Source organism: Pelophylax lessonae (assembly GCF_965119305.1).
Source record: "Pelophylax lessonae genome assembly, chromosome: 6".
NCBI lineage: Eukaryota > Metazoa > Chordata > Amphibia > Anura > Ranidae > Pelophylax > Pelophylax lessonae.
In genome coordinates, this window is record NC_138773.1 from 37,596,745 (window position 1) to 37,611,651 (window position 14,907).

At 42.3% G+C, this 14,907-nt stretch overlaps 1 protein-coding gene across 1 annotated transcript in view; it reads right to left on the reverse strand.

Moving 5' to 3' along the window:
* LOC309558533 (uncharacterized protein) overlaps nucleotides 1-14,907 on the reverse strand; it is a gene marked incomplete at both ends in the record, with an annotated part of 311,122 nt that overhangs the window by 40,514 nt on the left and 255,701 nt on the right. Inside the window, 3 exons of the mRNA XM_082261613.1 lie at nucleotides 1,076-1,426; nucleotides 6,058-6,360; nucleotides 12,442-12,813. Of these exons, the coding sequence (XP_082117739.1) occupies nucleotides 1,076-1,426; nucleotides 6,058-6,360; nucleotides 12,442-12,813 (1,026 nt within the window). The remainder of the gene's footprint in view (nucleotides 1-1,075; nucleotides 1,427-6,057; nucleotides 6,361-12,441; nucleotides 12,814-14,907) is intronic.

A 14,907-nucleotide genomic window follows, 5' to 3' on the forward strand; every position in this document is an offset into this window, starting at 1 on the left:
ACACTTAACCCCTTATTGCCCCTGATGTTAACCCCTTCCCTGCCAGTGTCATTTATACAGTAACAGTACATACTTTTAGCAATGATCACTGTATTGGTGTCACTGGTCCCCAAAAAGTGTCACTTAGTGCCAAAGTTGTTCGCCGCAATGTTGCAGTCCCGCTAAAAATCACTGATCCCCGCCATTACTAATAAAAACAATAAAAACAAATAAAAAGTTCATAAATCTATCCTATAGTTTGTAAATGCTATAACGTTTGCACAAACCAAATTATATATGCTTTTTGGGATTTTATTTTACCAAAAATATGTAGCAGAATACAAATTGGCCTAAACTGATAAAGAAAGTAGACTTTTTTAAAAAAAATTTTATTGGATGTGTTTTATAGCAGAAAGTAAAAAATATTGTTTTTTTTTTCAAAATTGTCAGACTTTTTTTGGTTAAATCGCCAAAATAAAAACCGCAAAGACAATCAAATACCACCAAAAGAAAGCTCTATTTGTGGTAAAAAAAGGACATACATTTTATTTGGGTACAGCGTCGCACAACCGCACAATTGTCAGTTAAAGTAACGCAGTGCCGTATCGTAAAAAATGGCCTGGTCATTAAGGGGGTAAAATCTTCCGGAGCTGAAGTGGTTAAATTAAGTTTTAAACTGAAAACAATCTTTATTAAGGAGTCTATAAAACATTTGTTGCAGGAATGTCAAAAATGTTGCTGCATGCTGAGCTAAATCTAATCATGTTTTCTAATAGAAACATTCCTGTAGCATCAGATCCAGCTAGTGGCTAAAATGCGGTATTGTTTTTTTAAATACCTCAATGAGAAATTAAATTATAGAGCATTATGGCCACTAGATGGAGCTGATTATACAGGAGGTAATCTATTTTGAAAACATATGGTAAAATTTAATTCATTTTGCACAAAAGTTTTATAAATAGAATGCTCATTGTAAATCGTTTCTTCATTTATACCCATGGTGCAGCAGTATACCCAGGAGAAGTATGTTTACACCAAATTTTCCAGTGTTTGAAACAATGCTTTCTAGTGTCCCCAATAAATTCTATAGTAATACCTGTCACTGTGAGCTCTCCTGTCCTCTTCTCCAGAGGGGTCCCCAGACTGGGGTGTCTTACTTGGCAGATGAACTCTGATTTGTGCTCGGTTTTCACTAACACGGATACAATGAGGGAGGCGATACAGGTGTAAGTCTTATCAGATCCCAGTGTGACCTCCAACACTGGAATCTTGTATCTATCACCAGGAGACACGTCATACAGCTTTGGCTTTCCTGCTTCTCTCCGGAACCACTTCACCTCCAGATTGTTGGGGAAATACCCCCGGATCACACACTGCAGCTTGGCTTCTCTGCCATGTACTAAAGATGGGACTTCAATGTCACCCATCACTGGACGCCAAGGAAAATCTGAAACAAGGAGTAATTAACACAAGACAATAAGTATAGAGTGGAGAAGAGTAATACACAGTTAAAGTGCATCCTGCCCAATTTTTTATATATTAGCCGCTTCAATACAGGGCACTTTCACCCCCTTCCTGCCCAGGCCAATTTTCAGCTTTCAACGCTGTTGCAATTTTAATGAAAATTGCGTGGTCATGTACACTGTATCCAAAGAAAATTTTTATATATTTTTTTTAAAACAGATAGAGCTTTCTTTTGGTGGTATTTAACCACTTTACCCCCGCTCACTTTGCTGCTACTGCAGCAAAGTGGCTCGTTCCCGTCCAGCGACGTAGACCTACGTCGCTGGGCTCCGCCCCTTGTGCTCCCGCTGTTTTCAGTCACAGCTTGAGTCGGGCCAGGGGAGGAGCGGCGGCGATCGCCGCTGCTCTTACCCGATCGTCGGGGATCGAGTCTGGAGATCCGCCCGCTTGGCAGGGTCAGATTGCAGGGTTCAGCATAGCTGAACCCTGGATCTGTCCCTGTGTCATTCAGTCACCTCCCCCCCCACACGTCAGTAAGCACCAGGCATACATTAACCCCTCCCTCTCCAATAAAATTAACCCCTTCCCTGCCAATGTCATTTTTACAGTAACAGTGCATATGTATAGCACTGATTACAGCAGTAATGTCACTGGTACCCCCAAAAGTGTCAAAAATGTCAGTCAAGGGTCCGATCTGTCCGCCGCAATGTTGCAGTCCCGCAAAAAAATCGCAGATCGCCACCATTACGCGTTAAAAAAAAAACACCAAAAATGACAGAAATCTTTCCCTTAGTTAGTAAACGCAATAACTTTTGCGCAAACCAATCAAAATACGTTTATTGTGATTTTTTTTACCAAAAATATGTAGCAGAAAACAAATTGGCCAAAAATTTAAAAAAAATTTGATTTTTACATTTTTTTGGGGGGGAATTTCATATAAAAAAAATGTGAAAAATATTGTTGTTTTTTCAAAATAAATGCTCTTTTTTTGTTTATAGCGCAAAAAGTAAAAATCGCACAGGTGATCAAATACCACCAAAAGAAAGCTCTGTTTCTGGGGAAAAAAGGACGTAAATTTCGTTTGGGTACGGAGTCGCAAGATCGCGCAATTGTCAGTTAAAGTCGCACAGCGCCGAATCGCAAAAAGTGGCCTGGACGGAAGACAGCAAAATCCTCCGGTGGTAAAGTGGTTAATCACCACTGGGACTTTTATTTTATGCTAAACAATTGAAAAAAGACAGAACATTAAAAAAAAAAAGTTTTTCTTAGCTTCGGTCAGAAAATGTTGTAAATAAGTAATTTTTCTCCTTCACCGATGTGCACTGATAGGCTGCACTGATGGGCACTGATGGGCGGCACTGATAGGTGGCAATAATGAGCACTAATAGGCGGCACTAATGGGCACTGATAGGCAGCACTGATGAGGAGACACTGATAGGCAGCACTGATGGGCAATGATTGGCACCACTGGTGGACACAGGTGGGCATCACTGGTAGGCACTGGCAGGCATTGCTGATGGGGCTGCCCTGGTAATCATTGCACTGATTATCAGTGCAGATCCCCATTGTCGGGAAAGCCACTTATCAGGTCTCCTCTCCTCACACACTGTCAGCGTGAGTGGAGGAATGGCGATAACCTGCACTTCCAATTTATACTGGGATCAGCTGTGATTGGACACAGCTGATAACATGGTAAAGAGCCTACTTCAAAGGCTCTTTACCGTGATCGGAGAATCAGTGTGTCCAAGGGACACACTGCACCAAAGATCGCCACGCTGCGTGCCCCCAGGGGCAAGCATAAGTGGCTTGTTCTAGAGAAGATCATATGACATCCAGTTAGAACAATGAAACCCCGCCTGGCCTTTAGCAAAATGACAGCCAGGCGGGAGTTTCATTGTTTTGACTGGATGTCATATACCGTCACGGACGCCAGTCAGAACAAATAAACCCTCTATAGCAAAATGACGGCCAGGCGGGGGTTTCATTGTTCTGACTTGACTTCATATGATCTCATGCGCGCCAGTCAGAACAATTAAACCCTCTAAAACAAAATGATGGCAGGGCAGGAAGATGTTAAAGAGAGCCTATTGGGTTACCAGAAAGTCAAAATAAAAGTTCCCTGCAATAGACGTATGATATTTACCTCTCCAGCAATCCATGTCTCCTACCTCTCCTCCATTCTGCATATGGTTACCAACCTCCTGAAGTAAAAATTTACTGACACAACAAAAAAAATGTACGTAGAGAGCCAAATTTATACTGACATTCCAAAAAGTTAGCCAAAATGACCATTTTCAGTGCAAATGTCAATATTTAAGCTACGAACATGTAGCTAGTGTGATTAGCAATGTGCTTAAGGTATAACAGAAGGCAAGAGTCCCCCCCCTTACATCAGAGTCAGCAGGGTTCCCCTTTTCTGGTTTAAAGCGGAAACTGTGATGTAAGGTGGTCTCTGGTCACCAGAGCCCTCCCCTTACATCAGAGTCTGCAGCATTCCCCTTTAGATCAGAGCTCCCACTTACATCAGGGTCTGCAGGATTGCCCTTTACATCAGAGTTCCTCTTTACATCAGAGTCAGCAGAGTTTCCCCATGCATTGTAAGGGGGAATCCTGCAGACTCTGATATAAAGGGGAACTCTGAGGACACCGATTTAAGAGGGAAAGCTAGGATAATATTGTGAAAGGGGAGGCGGGACTCTGGTGACAACAGATCACCTTCCACATAGTGAATACACTAAGGTGGGTGGGGGTGGGGGGTTACTGATAAAAGGGGGAACCCGTATGTTAGTGTATTCACTTGACCCTTACACCAGTGACTTTCCCACAACCTTTGTGTGGCCTGGCTGGAGGCTGGATACATAGATCATACATCAACGTCATGCTAATTGCAAAAGTAAAAGAACATACACTATACAATATTAGGAAATGGGACGCCTGCCTTTACATCCACATGAACTTTAATGGCATCCCAGTCTTAGTCAGTAGGGTTTAATATTGAGCTGGCCCACCCTTTGCTGCTATAACAGCTTCAACTCTTCTGGGAAGGCTGTCCACAAGGTTTAGGAATGTGTCTATGGGAATGTTTGACCAGTCTTCCATAAGCGCAATTGTAAGGTCAGGGACTGATGTTTGACGAGAAGGCCTGGCTCGAAGTCTCCCCTCTAATTCATCCCAAAGGTGTTCTATCGGGTTGAGGTCAGGAGACGCCCCTTCCTGTTCCAACATGATTGTGCACCAGGACACAAAACAAGGTCCATAAAGACATGGATGAGCAAGTCTGGGGGGGAGGAACTTGACTGGCCAGCACTGAACTCAACCCGATAGAACACCTTTGGGATGAATTATAGCGCAAACTGCGAGCCAGACCTTTTCATCCAACATCAGTGCCTGACCTCACAAATGCGCTTCTGGAAGAATGGTCAAACATTCCCATAGACACACTCCTAATCCTTGTGGACGGCCTTTCCAGAAGAGTTGAAGCTGTTAAAGAGTGGGCCAACTCACTATTGAACCCTACGGACTAAGACTGGGTTGCAAATTAAATTCATGTGCGTGTAAAGGCATTCCAATACTTTTGATAATATAGTGTATCTCCGGCCAACCTTTAAACCTGTATGATCACCAACTGACCAACACAGCCAGGGGTGGACTGGGCCAGGGGGCAGGGGGGCAATTGCCCCCTGGGCCCCTCTTATGCCCCATAAAAAGGATGCACCGCTTCTACCTCAGACATGCCTAAAGGATTCCTGGTGAAGAGAAGTAAAAAGTCTCCACCGCTTACCTACTGAGTGCTGGATAAAGACAAGGACAGAGGGAAGGCCTCCCCCTTAGCGTGGATGGTGCAAACTGTGTCTGAACAGAGACCAATTCCACTGGAGACTCTCCTCCCCTGGCCAGCTCCAATCAAGCTGTCCTAGCTCCCCCCAACCACCCCCTGCTGGCCAGGTCAGGAACCCAGACTCGGCCAGTGAGTAGAGACTACCTGGAGCGGAGCTTTAGACTGGAATGGGAGTCAGGAGGTAGCCGGGAAGAGGGATAGTGGGAGCGGGGCCGATTTGCTGCACCATGGGCTTCTGGTTTGTACTTGCCCTCTGGGCTGAAGGTTGCCAGTCAGCCCCTGAACACAGCGCAGATAAATTCTACAATATCTAGTGGCGAGCAGGGAGGAACATGCTCATCTAAAGGGATGCCAAGGATGTGTTCTGTTCACCCAGGCTCATCACTCATAGTCACATACACTGTCTGCTCTCATTGGATCTGTATACAGTAATTGGCTATCAAGAGACATTTTGACAGTGCTAAATAAATTATAAACACAGGCATAAAGGGACTTAATGCTAATAGGGATCTCTGGAATGATTCTAAGGCATTTATAGGGACTCAATGAACCCATTTTTTTATGTTTTTAAAGAAACAATTGAGATTTTAAACTTGAAGCATATATGTAGTTTTTGTTTTTTTACTATAGTTACTGTGCAGTACAAGCAGCTACAGGGGTGAGTGATGGCAAGCGACAGTTTGTTTTAAAATCCCTTTAATGAATGTTATGAATATGTAAATATGTCCATAGTCTGGGACAGGTACACTTTAAAAGTAGACAGTAAATGGTGACACCTTTTAAAGACAGGTCTTGATATCCCGGCTGATCCAGAGATCCGTGAGTCCAGGTCGCTCGTACTTTGGAACCAGGATCCATGAAGTGTTGCCAGGGGATCCTACAGATACTGTTACATTGAAAGGTGTCATCACCGGCATTTTCTATTTTCAGAGTAGACGGCAGTTCTTGGTTATTTCCAACTCCACAGTTCCATTGTATCTGTACACTCCTAGGGTGAAATTTCTCCAGAGTCAAAGAGCACACAACATTTCCTGCGTCATCCATGGACAGATCTATTGGCTCTTTTACTGACGGCTTTTCTGGAAAATGAAGTAAATAAGGCCTTTATTAATAAATTATATAACAGATATTCTATATCAGTGGGTAAAGTCTAACCCTAACAATGAACTTCTCTTATTTCCTCCCTTGTTGTCTGTTAAAAAATAACATTTATGGAGTTTTATTATATCCCTTAAATAAGTGCAAATAATATGTCTGTGATTCCTGCCAGAAAGTCTGTGGTGCTTTCTGCATACTGCTGCATGAACAGGGCTGTTACTGTGATTAATGCTCCTGCTGATGACATAGTTTCTCTCCGTCTCTCCGGCTGCCAGTGAGGGAGGTGCTTCTGTTTGGCTGCTGAAGGAGACCCCACCCACCACCTGGGACAGCAAAATAATACTGATTGGCTGCTGTGCAGCCTGGGAAAGAAAAATAGGCTGCTGGGAGCCATCTGGAATTATAGGAGATGTAGTCCCTAGGAGACAGCTTCTATCAATCCCAGTGCTGGATTGGACTTTAAGTTTGGGGAGCTGCAGGAGGAGGAAAAGGAAAAAGAAGTCTCGTGCTTTGTGCCAGTGCTGGGACAAGGTCATCTAGAGCCCTGGGTGAACATACCAAACTGCACCCCCCCCCCCCCAAGATGTATGACCATTATGTTTTAGCAAGAATACGCAAAAAAATAAATAAATAAAAATAAATTGAGCACTAGTATGCATGCTTCCCCTCTAAGCATAAATTCCCCTCCTTTCAGGACAAATTAACTCCCTGTTAAAATCCCTCCTACCAGCCCAAATCATCACATTCCCCCTTCTTCTAGCACAAATCCTCTACCCCTCAAATTTCCCCACATCTTCTCTCCACCACTTCAAATCCCCCCTCCCAGCAAAAATCCCCCCCCCCAAAGAAATTCCCCTCCTAGCACAAATCCCCTCCCCTCCTTTACCATATTACCTCTTCTAGCACAAATCCTCTTCCCCCCTCCCAACACAAATTCCCCCAAATAACCACTCCTAGCACCCCCCTTCCAATGCATTAAATGTCCCCTTCCAAAACAATTCTTAAACCCTGCTACCCCCCAAATTCCCCCTCCTTACCCAATTGCCCCCCAATCTCCTCCTGGCACCCCCTCCCCCCACCTCACATGATACCACAGTGCCCAGTGCAGCCCCAATGTTTTTTAGTACACAGGCCAGCGGGAGGGACTTATGATACCGAAGGACCTTTTTACTTTTCCATCCCTTTAGTTAATTAGAAGCTCCCTAGATTCAGGGTTCAGCTAGAAAGTTTCTTAAAAAGGTCCTGTCATTGTTTGCGGTGTTGTACAAAATTTTATCTGTCATTGCTTATAGCTATTGCCTTTTTTGGGAAATACTCCTCACAAAGTGGGAAGTATTCCCCAAAATAAAACCCCCTTCTTTAGACTTGGTATGACATTGCCAGAAGGGTCATTGCCATACAGAATCAAGGAACATACTGTGTGTATATATGTATATATTGTGACAGGGAGTCAGGTAAATCTGTGGGTGTTGTCACAGACGGGAGATACATTTCTGCCTTGTGTAGACAATTCACCAATTACTATAGGGTGTCGGCTGCAGAGGTAGCCAGAAAGGTGTAAGGACGTTGAAAAAGCTTCAGCTGTTCAGGATGAGGCAATTAAGGCCTCTATAAGTTATCCAGAGGATGACTACTGATGGAATGCCTCCTGGAGCTGAGAGCAGTGAGGAGAGCAGTGAGTGGAATGCCTCATGGAGCTGAGAGCAGTGAGGAGAGGAGTGAGTGGAATGCCTCCTGGAGCTGGGAGCAGTGAGGAGAGCAGTGAGTTGAATGTCTCCTGGAGCTGTGTGCGTTAAGGAGAAGCAGTGAGTTGAATGCCTCCTGGAGCTGTGCAAGTTGAGGAGAGCAGTCAGCTGAAAGACTTCTGAAGGTGAAGTGTTGGATGTTTTCTGTGTGCAAAGAAAAAAAAAACTGTTGGTATTTCTGCTGTATGACCAGCAGTGTCTGCCCAGCAGTAGGTTGGGACAGACACCATAGGTAGGTTCCTGTGTGAGAAGGTAGACGCCCCAAGTGGCCAGGGATTATTTTATGTTTGTTTTTTGAATTATGCTGTTTTGGATGCTTGCAAATGTTTGAAGAAAATTGGAAGAATAAACCATAGACTGTTGTTTTCAACCACTCCTCGGCTGTCTCTCTGTGTAACGAACCCCGCTACCGAGCTAACCCCTCACAATATATAAATATATTTACACAGCAGGTAAAATAAGTATTGCACATGCCACCTTTTTTCTAAGTAAATATATTTTTATATATATATTTCAGCTCCAGGACGACAGCAGAGCACTTTGCAGGAGGGTCCTGTGCGTCTTTGACTCCATTTCAGGTGTGAATTCAGGCAAAAATATCGAACCTCATTCATAATTGAAACAGAAAACAGGGACTCATCAGACCCCCTGCTGTGTGCCATGGCTGGAGACAGTGTAAACCCAGCCTAAAGGTGCTATTGACATGAAATTTTCACCACACGTCAGTAACAACCCATGCAATCCATACATACAAAGAAACCAAAACATATATGTTTAAAAATGAAGTTAGGTGTAATAAAATGAAATGACACAGGGAAAAAGTATTGAACTTGCTAACTGGAAATTATTTAATACTTTGAACAAAATCCTTTGTTGGTAATGACAGCTTCAAGATGCCTCCTGTGTGGAGAAACTAGATGCATGCATTGCTCAGGTGTAATTTTGGCCCATTCTTCCACACAAACTGTCTTCAAATCTTGAAGGTTCTGTGGGCCTCTTCTATGAACTCTGATATTTAGTTCTTTCCATAGATTTTCTATTGGATTCAAACTGTTGTAATTCCTACACCTTTCACCTGATTTGAATGTAAATACCCCCAAATTAAAGCTGAAAGTCTGCAGTTAAAGCACATCTTGTTTCATTTCAAATCCATTGTGGTGGTGTATAGAGCCAAAACCATTAGAATTGTGTCAATGTCCCAATATATATGGACCTGACTGTATATATATATATATATATATATATATAGTGGATGTTAGAGACCTTGCGCTCCTCCACCTTCCGTTTGAGGATGTCCCACAGATTCTCAAAAGGGTTTAGATCTGGAGACATGCTTGGCCAGTCCATCACCTTTACCCTCAGCTTCTTTGGCAAGGCAGTGGTCGTCTTGGAGGTGTGTTTGGGGTCATTATATTGGAATACTGCCCTGTGGCCCAGTCTCCGAAGGGAGGGAATCATGTTCTGCTTTAATGTGTCACAGTACATGTTGGCATTCATGGTTCTCAATGAACTGTAGCTCCCCAGTGTCGGCAGCACTCATGCAGCCCCAGACAAAAAGGCTCCCACCACCATGCTTGACTGTAGGCAGGACACACTTGTCTTTGTACTCCTCACCTGGTTGCCGCCACACACGTTTGACACCATCTGAACCAAATATGTTTATCTTGGTCTCATCACACCACAGGACATGGCTCCAGTAATCCATGTCCTTAGTCTGCTTGTCTTCAGCAAACTGTTTGTGGGCTTTCTTGTGCATCACCTTTAGAAGAGACTTACTTCTGGGACAACAGCCTTGCAGACCAATTTGATGCAGTGTGCAGCGTATGATCTGAGCACTGACAGGCTGACCCCCCACCCCTTCAACCTGTTCAGCAATGCTGGCAGCACTAATACGTCTACAGTATTTCTCAAAGACAGCCTCTGGATATGACACTGAGCACGTTCACCCAACTTCTTTAGTCGACCATGGCGAGGCCTGTTCTGAGTGGAACCTGTCCTGTTCAACCGCTGTATGGTATTGGCCACCGTACTGCAGCTCAGTTTCAGGGTCTTGGCAATCTTCTTATAGCCTAGGCCTTCTTTATGTAGAGCAACAATTCTTTTTTTCAGATCCTCAGAGAGTTCTTTGCCATGAGGTGTTGAACTTCCAGTGACCAGTATGAGAGAGTGAGAGCGATAACAACAAATTTAACACACCTGCTCCCCATTCACACCTGAGACCTTGTAACACTAACTAGTCACATGACACCAGGGAGGGAAAATGGTTAATTGGGCAAAATTTGGACATTTTCACTTAGGGGTGTACTCACTGTTGTTGCCAGCGGTTTAGACATTAATGGCTGTGTGTTGAGTTATTTTGAGGGGACAGCAAATTTACACTGTTATACTAGCTGTACACTCACTACTTTACATTGTAGCAAAGTGTCTTCAGTGTTGTCACATGAAAAGATATAATAAAATATTCATACAAATGTGAGGGGTGTACTCACTTTTGTTAGATATATATATATATATATATTCCAATTGTGAGCGAGGGTGAGGGTAATGCCAACATGCCTTGAGCCCCCCGTCACACCGGTGCGACATTAATGCAATTTTACAGTTTTAAATCACATGACAAGTTGCACCCTATTGTCCGCATTGGAAAAGGTCAAATCAGTGCAACTGCCGATTTTGAAAATGGTTCCTGCACTACTTTTTGCAAGTTCAGGTCCTACTTGGATAGACTTCTGTGCATGAAGTTGCACAGGTGTCTTCCAAGTTGCACCTGAAGTAGTACTGAAATGCTATTTTAAAATCATGCTACTTCAAATAAAGTAGTATGATTTCATTGTCGCGATCGTTGTGACCGAGGAGTAAAGGGTGAAGATCAGCTTTAAAGCTTTCACAAAAAATCACAGCACCATACAGCTCTGCATGCTGATATGAAATTATCTTGCATTCATTAGTTAAACTTTTTTTTTGTTTTATTTATTAATTACCATTTTTCCACTTCCTGTTTTTTTTTTTTTTTTTTTAAAGCACTGGTGATGTAACCAAGGCCTCCCAGCTGTTTCAGGAGCTAGACCTAGAGTTCTAGACAGAGTTCCAAAAAGAAGAGGGAGATTGATTCATCTATCCTAAAGGGCCATACACACTATAAGATTTTCTGAAGACTTTTTCCTTCAGATTTACCTTTTCTATGTAGTGCAAGGGCCTGCCAGATTGCATACAAATTGAAAGTGTTTAGGTTTGATCTCATATTATATGGTTTAGGTAAATCTAAAGGAAAAAGTCTTCAGAAAATCTTATAGTGTGTATGGCCCATTAGTACAAACGGTCAGATAAGAAGAATAGGAAGCAAAAAAATACAGTATGCAAAGTATAAAAAGCCTGCAATTATCTTTAGGGCTCTTTCACACGGCCGCTCCGATTTTTTTTTCTGATGCGGCACTTTTTTTTTTTTTTTTCACGGACACGGATGACACTTGTGGATGATATACGGACATAATGTATGTCTATGGGGATTGCGGATGTCAGCGGATGACACCGCTGACATCCGATTTTGCATCCGTTCCATTTTTTAAACTGAAGAAAAATAGGGTTCTGTTCTGTTCCAAGAAACGGAACAGAACTGAAAGGACACAAATCTGATGTCAGCGGATGGTCATCCGCTGACATCCGCAATTCCATTGACATGCATTATGTTCGTATATCATCCGCAAAAAAATGGGATGAAATACGGACATACGGAGCGCCCGTGTGAAAGAGCCCTTAAAGTGATTGTAAAGTCTTGTTTTTTTTTTATAAATATAACAAACATGTTATACTTACCTGCTCTGTCAAGTGGTTTTGCACAGAGCAGCCCGGATCCTCCTCTTCTCGGGTCTCTCTTCTGTGCTCCTGGCCGCCATAGCAAGCTGCTTGCACCCTAGCCAAGCTGCAGCTCCCTATGTCCATTCAGACACAAAGCCATGGCCTGGCTGGCTGACTGACAATGGGAGTCTCGGGCAGCCGAGAAACACCTGCAACAATCACTGCATCTAGATGGATATCAGTTAAGGATTAAGGATTGGGGGGGGGGGGGGCTGGGCTGAGGGGGGCTGCTGCACACAGTAGGCTTTTTATCTTCATGCATAGAATGCATGAAGATAAAAAGCCTTCTGCCTTTACAATCACTTTAAGTACCTGTTTGTAGATTTCCATTACCAAACATTCCTAAAAAGGTGCCTTTGTTGTAATTTGTATGATAAGGGTGAAGTTCCTTTATAACATTTAGTCCAATTGTATAAATATAGTACAGAACAATGCAAACGATATACTATAAAGTTTACTTACTATAGCAGAAACTGAAGCTCAGCGTTCTTTCCTCACATCTATCACCACAGAGGAGTTTACATTTGATCTCAGTGTTATTGTGACTGGATATGGTTGGGTTGAAACTCAGTACAGTGGTAGCATTTTGCAGTCCATTAACCTCTCTCTGGTCAGTTTTTACCTCGTATTCATGGATTATTATTGGTCTGTCTTCTTTATCTTTGTTTGCCTGACTGTTTGATATTATAATCGGCTTTTGGCCTTGTTCTGTAATCATCCAGGTCACCTGTGCCGCATCTGGGCATTTGGATGCCATACAATATAAATTGACCTTCTCTTCATTTCCTGACACATGTTCCTTGAAGATTTCACTCACATGAAAATGCTGTAAATCTGATAAAAAAGAAAAAAAAAAAGTCACTATTAGATACCGTACTTGGTTTCCATCTCCAAAATGTACTTCCTTAAGATCTGCATTTTGTTTATTACTTTTTTTTTGGGGGGGGGGGGGGGGAGATAAATCTTAACTTATTCTTTACTGCAGTGATCAAAAGATGCTGGGGGTTTGGGCCTCCCTGATTTCCATTTATATTATCAGGCTAATGCCCTGGCTAGTTTAATCAACTGGAATTTAGGAATGTGAGATAAGCTCTGGGTCCCATTTTAGAAAATGCTAGCAGGCAGGACCCTGGCATGTGTCCCCTGGCTCTCAAAGTGCTTTAGGGGCCTCTCTGGGTATTTATACCCCTTATCCCTGGCTACTTTGCAGGATTGGGATCATTTGACCAGGAATGGTTCTTGGGGTCCCTTTCTGTTTCCCTTGATACCATTTTGGGGGGTACCTGATGTTCATCTCTTAGGAATGTTTATTATTGTTTTAAAGGATGGGGGGGGGGGGGTTATGGAGGTTAGGTGCTTTTGCTTTCTTGAGCATTTTGGGTTTAAAATTTTGGATTCACTGCGTCGAGAAGGGGGTCCCTCTACCCTAGACTCTTGGAAATATACTCAGCTGCTTAGTTTTTAGCATAGTCTAGAAAAGCTGTTTTTGTCACGCAAAGACTCTACCCCCTTTGGATTAGATAAAAATGGTGCCTCTCTCTTCAGTCCCACTCAGATACCTATCAGTTTCTTTTACAGAAAGTATGTCAGACTATTCCCTATTATGTTAGGGTGCAGGGAAATTAATTGGAATGGGCATTTTCAAACGAAGTGGTTTTTGAAATTTTCAAGCTGACTCACATCTCCTCCATTTGTAAGTTTCTGTTTCGTTGGTTCAGGGTCCCTGCTAAGTTGTTCCTTTTATACCCAACAGTTTCAGCAAAGTACTGGTGGGGATGTAGTGAGTGAGGTACATTCTTACACTTGTGATGGAAATACCCTTACCTTAGACCTTACTGGAAAGGGGTGAGAGACTTTATTATGAAGGCCACAGTATACTCTAGTGAAACTTGTGGTTCTTTTTAATGCCACCCCTATGTCTAGTGGGTCATATAAAGCCGGATACCAAAAATATGTAAACAAAGTGAAACCCCTACATTTACAGAGTGGCTTACTAGACTTCAACTTATCAGGGAAGCTGAGGAAAGGATACATAGGATGCAAGATCTTTGTGAGCACTTTTATAAATCTTGCACCCCTTGAATTAATATTACCCACTCTACAGCATCTAAGACAACCATGCTGGCTTCCTGATTGTGGTTGCCTTTGTCATCTTGAGGGGGGTTTTATATGTTTGGGTAATAGAACTGTGAATAAGACTGTGGATCCTTATTGGATTTTCCCTTTTCTTCTTCTTTTCTGGCTTTGCAAATCTGTTTTAAGTCTCTCATTGTTCGTGTTTCCTACTTTTCTAAACTCATTTGCAAGTAGAATCATGAAACGTGTCATTGTTTTTGCTAGCAGCCTCTCATGTTGTAATTAAGCCAGGGTTGTACTTGCTTTTAAGGCTGTTTTGCTGGCAAACGCTCATGTTTCGTCCAAGCTGGAGATGTGCTCACTTTTAAGGCTATAATTCACGTGAAGCTAAATCAACTAGGTGCTATACAGTATGTATGGAATTTTCTTGTTGCATTAAATAATGAAGGTCGCATTTTACAATGATCCATACTAGGACTTCGGTTTATTGGAAAGCACCCTTCAAAATATTCAGCAACCAGCTACCTAATTAGGAGCTGACTCAACCCTCTTCTACTACTCAATGGAGAAATACAAGAAACTGATTTACTGAAACTGAATTTCTGACTTACAATAGTTACAAATTTCAATGAATCCAAAGTAAATTCTAACAAAAAAAATTATCTGAATTTGAAAATTAATTTTAAAATTAGTTTGAATTCAATTTAATAAATTAATTTGAGTTGGAATTTGAAAATGAATTCAAATTTGAAATTGAAACATATTGCAATAAATTCAGTAAGGTATAAGACTGAAAACGGATAAAGACTGCTTTATAGAATAGAATAGAACAGAACAGAAAAGAAAAGAATA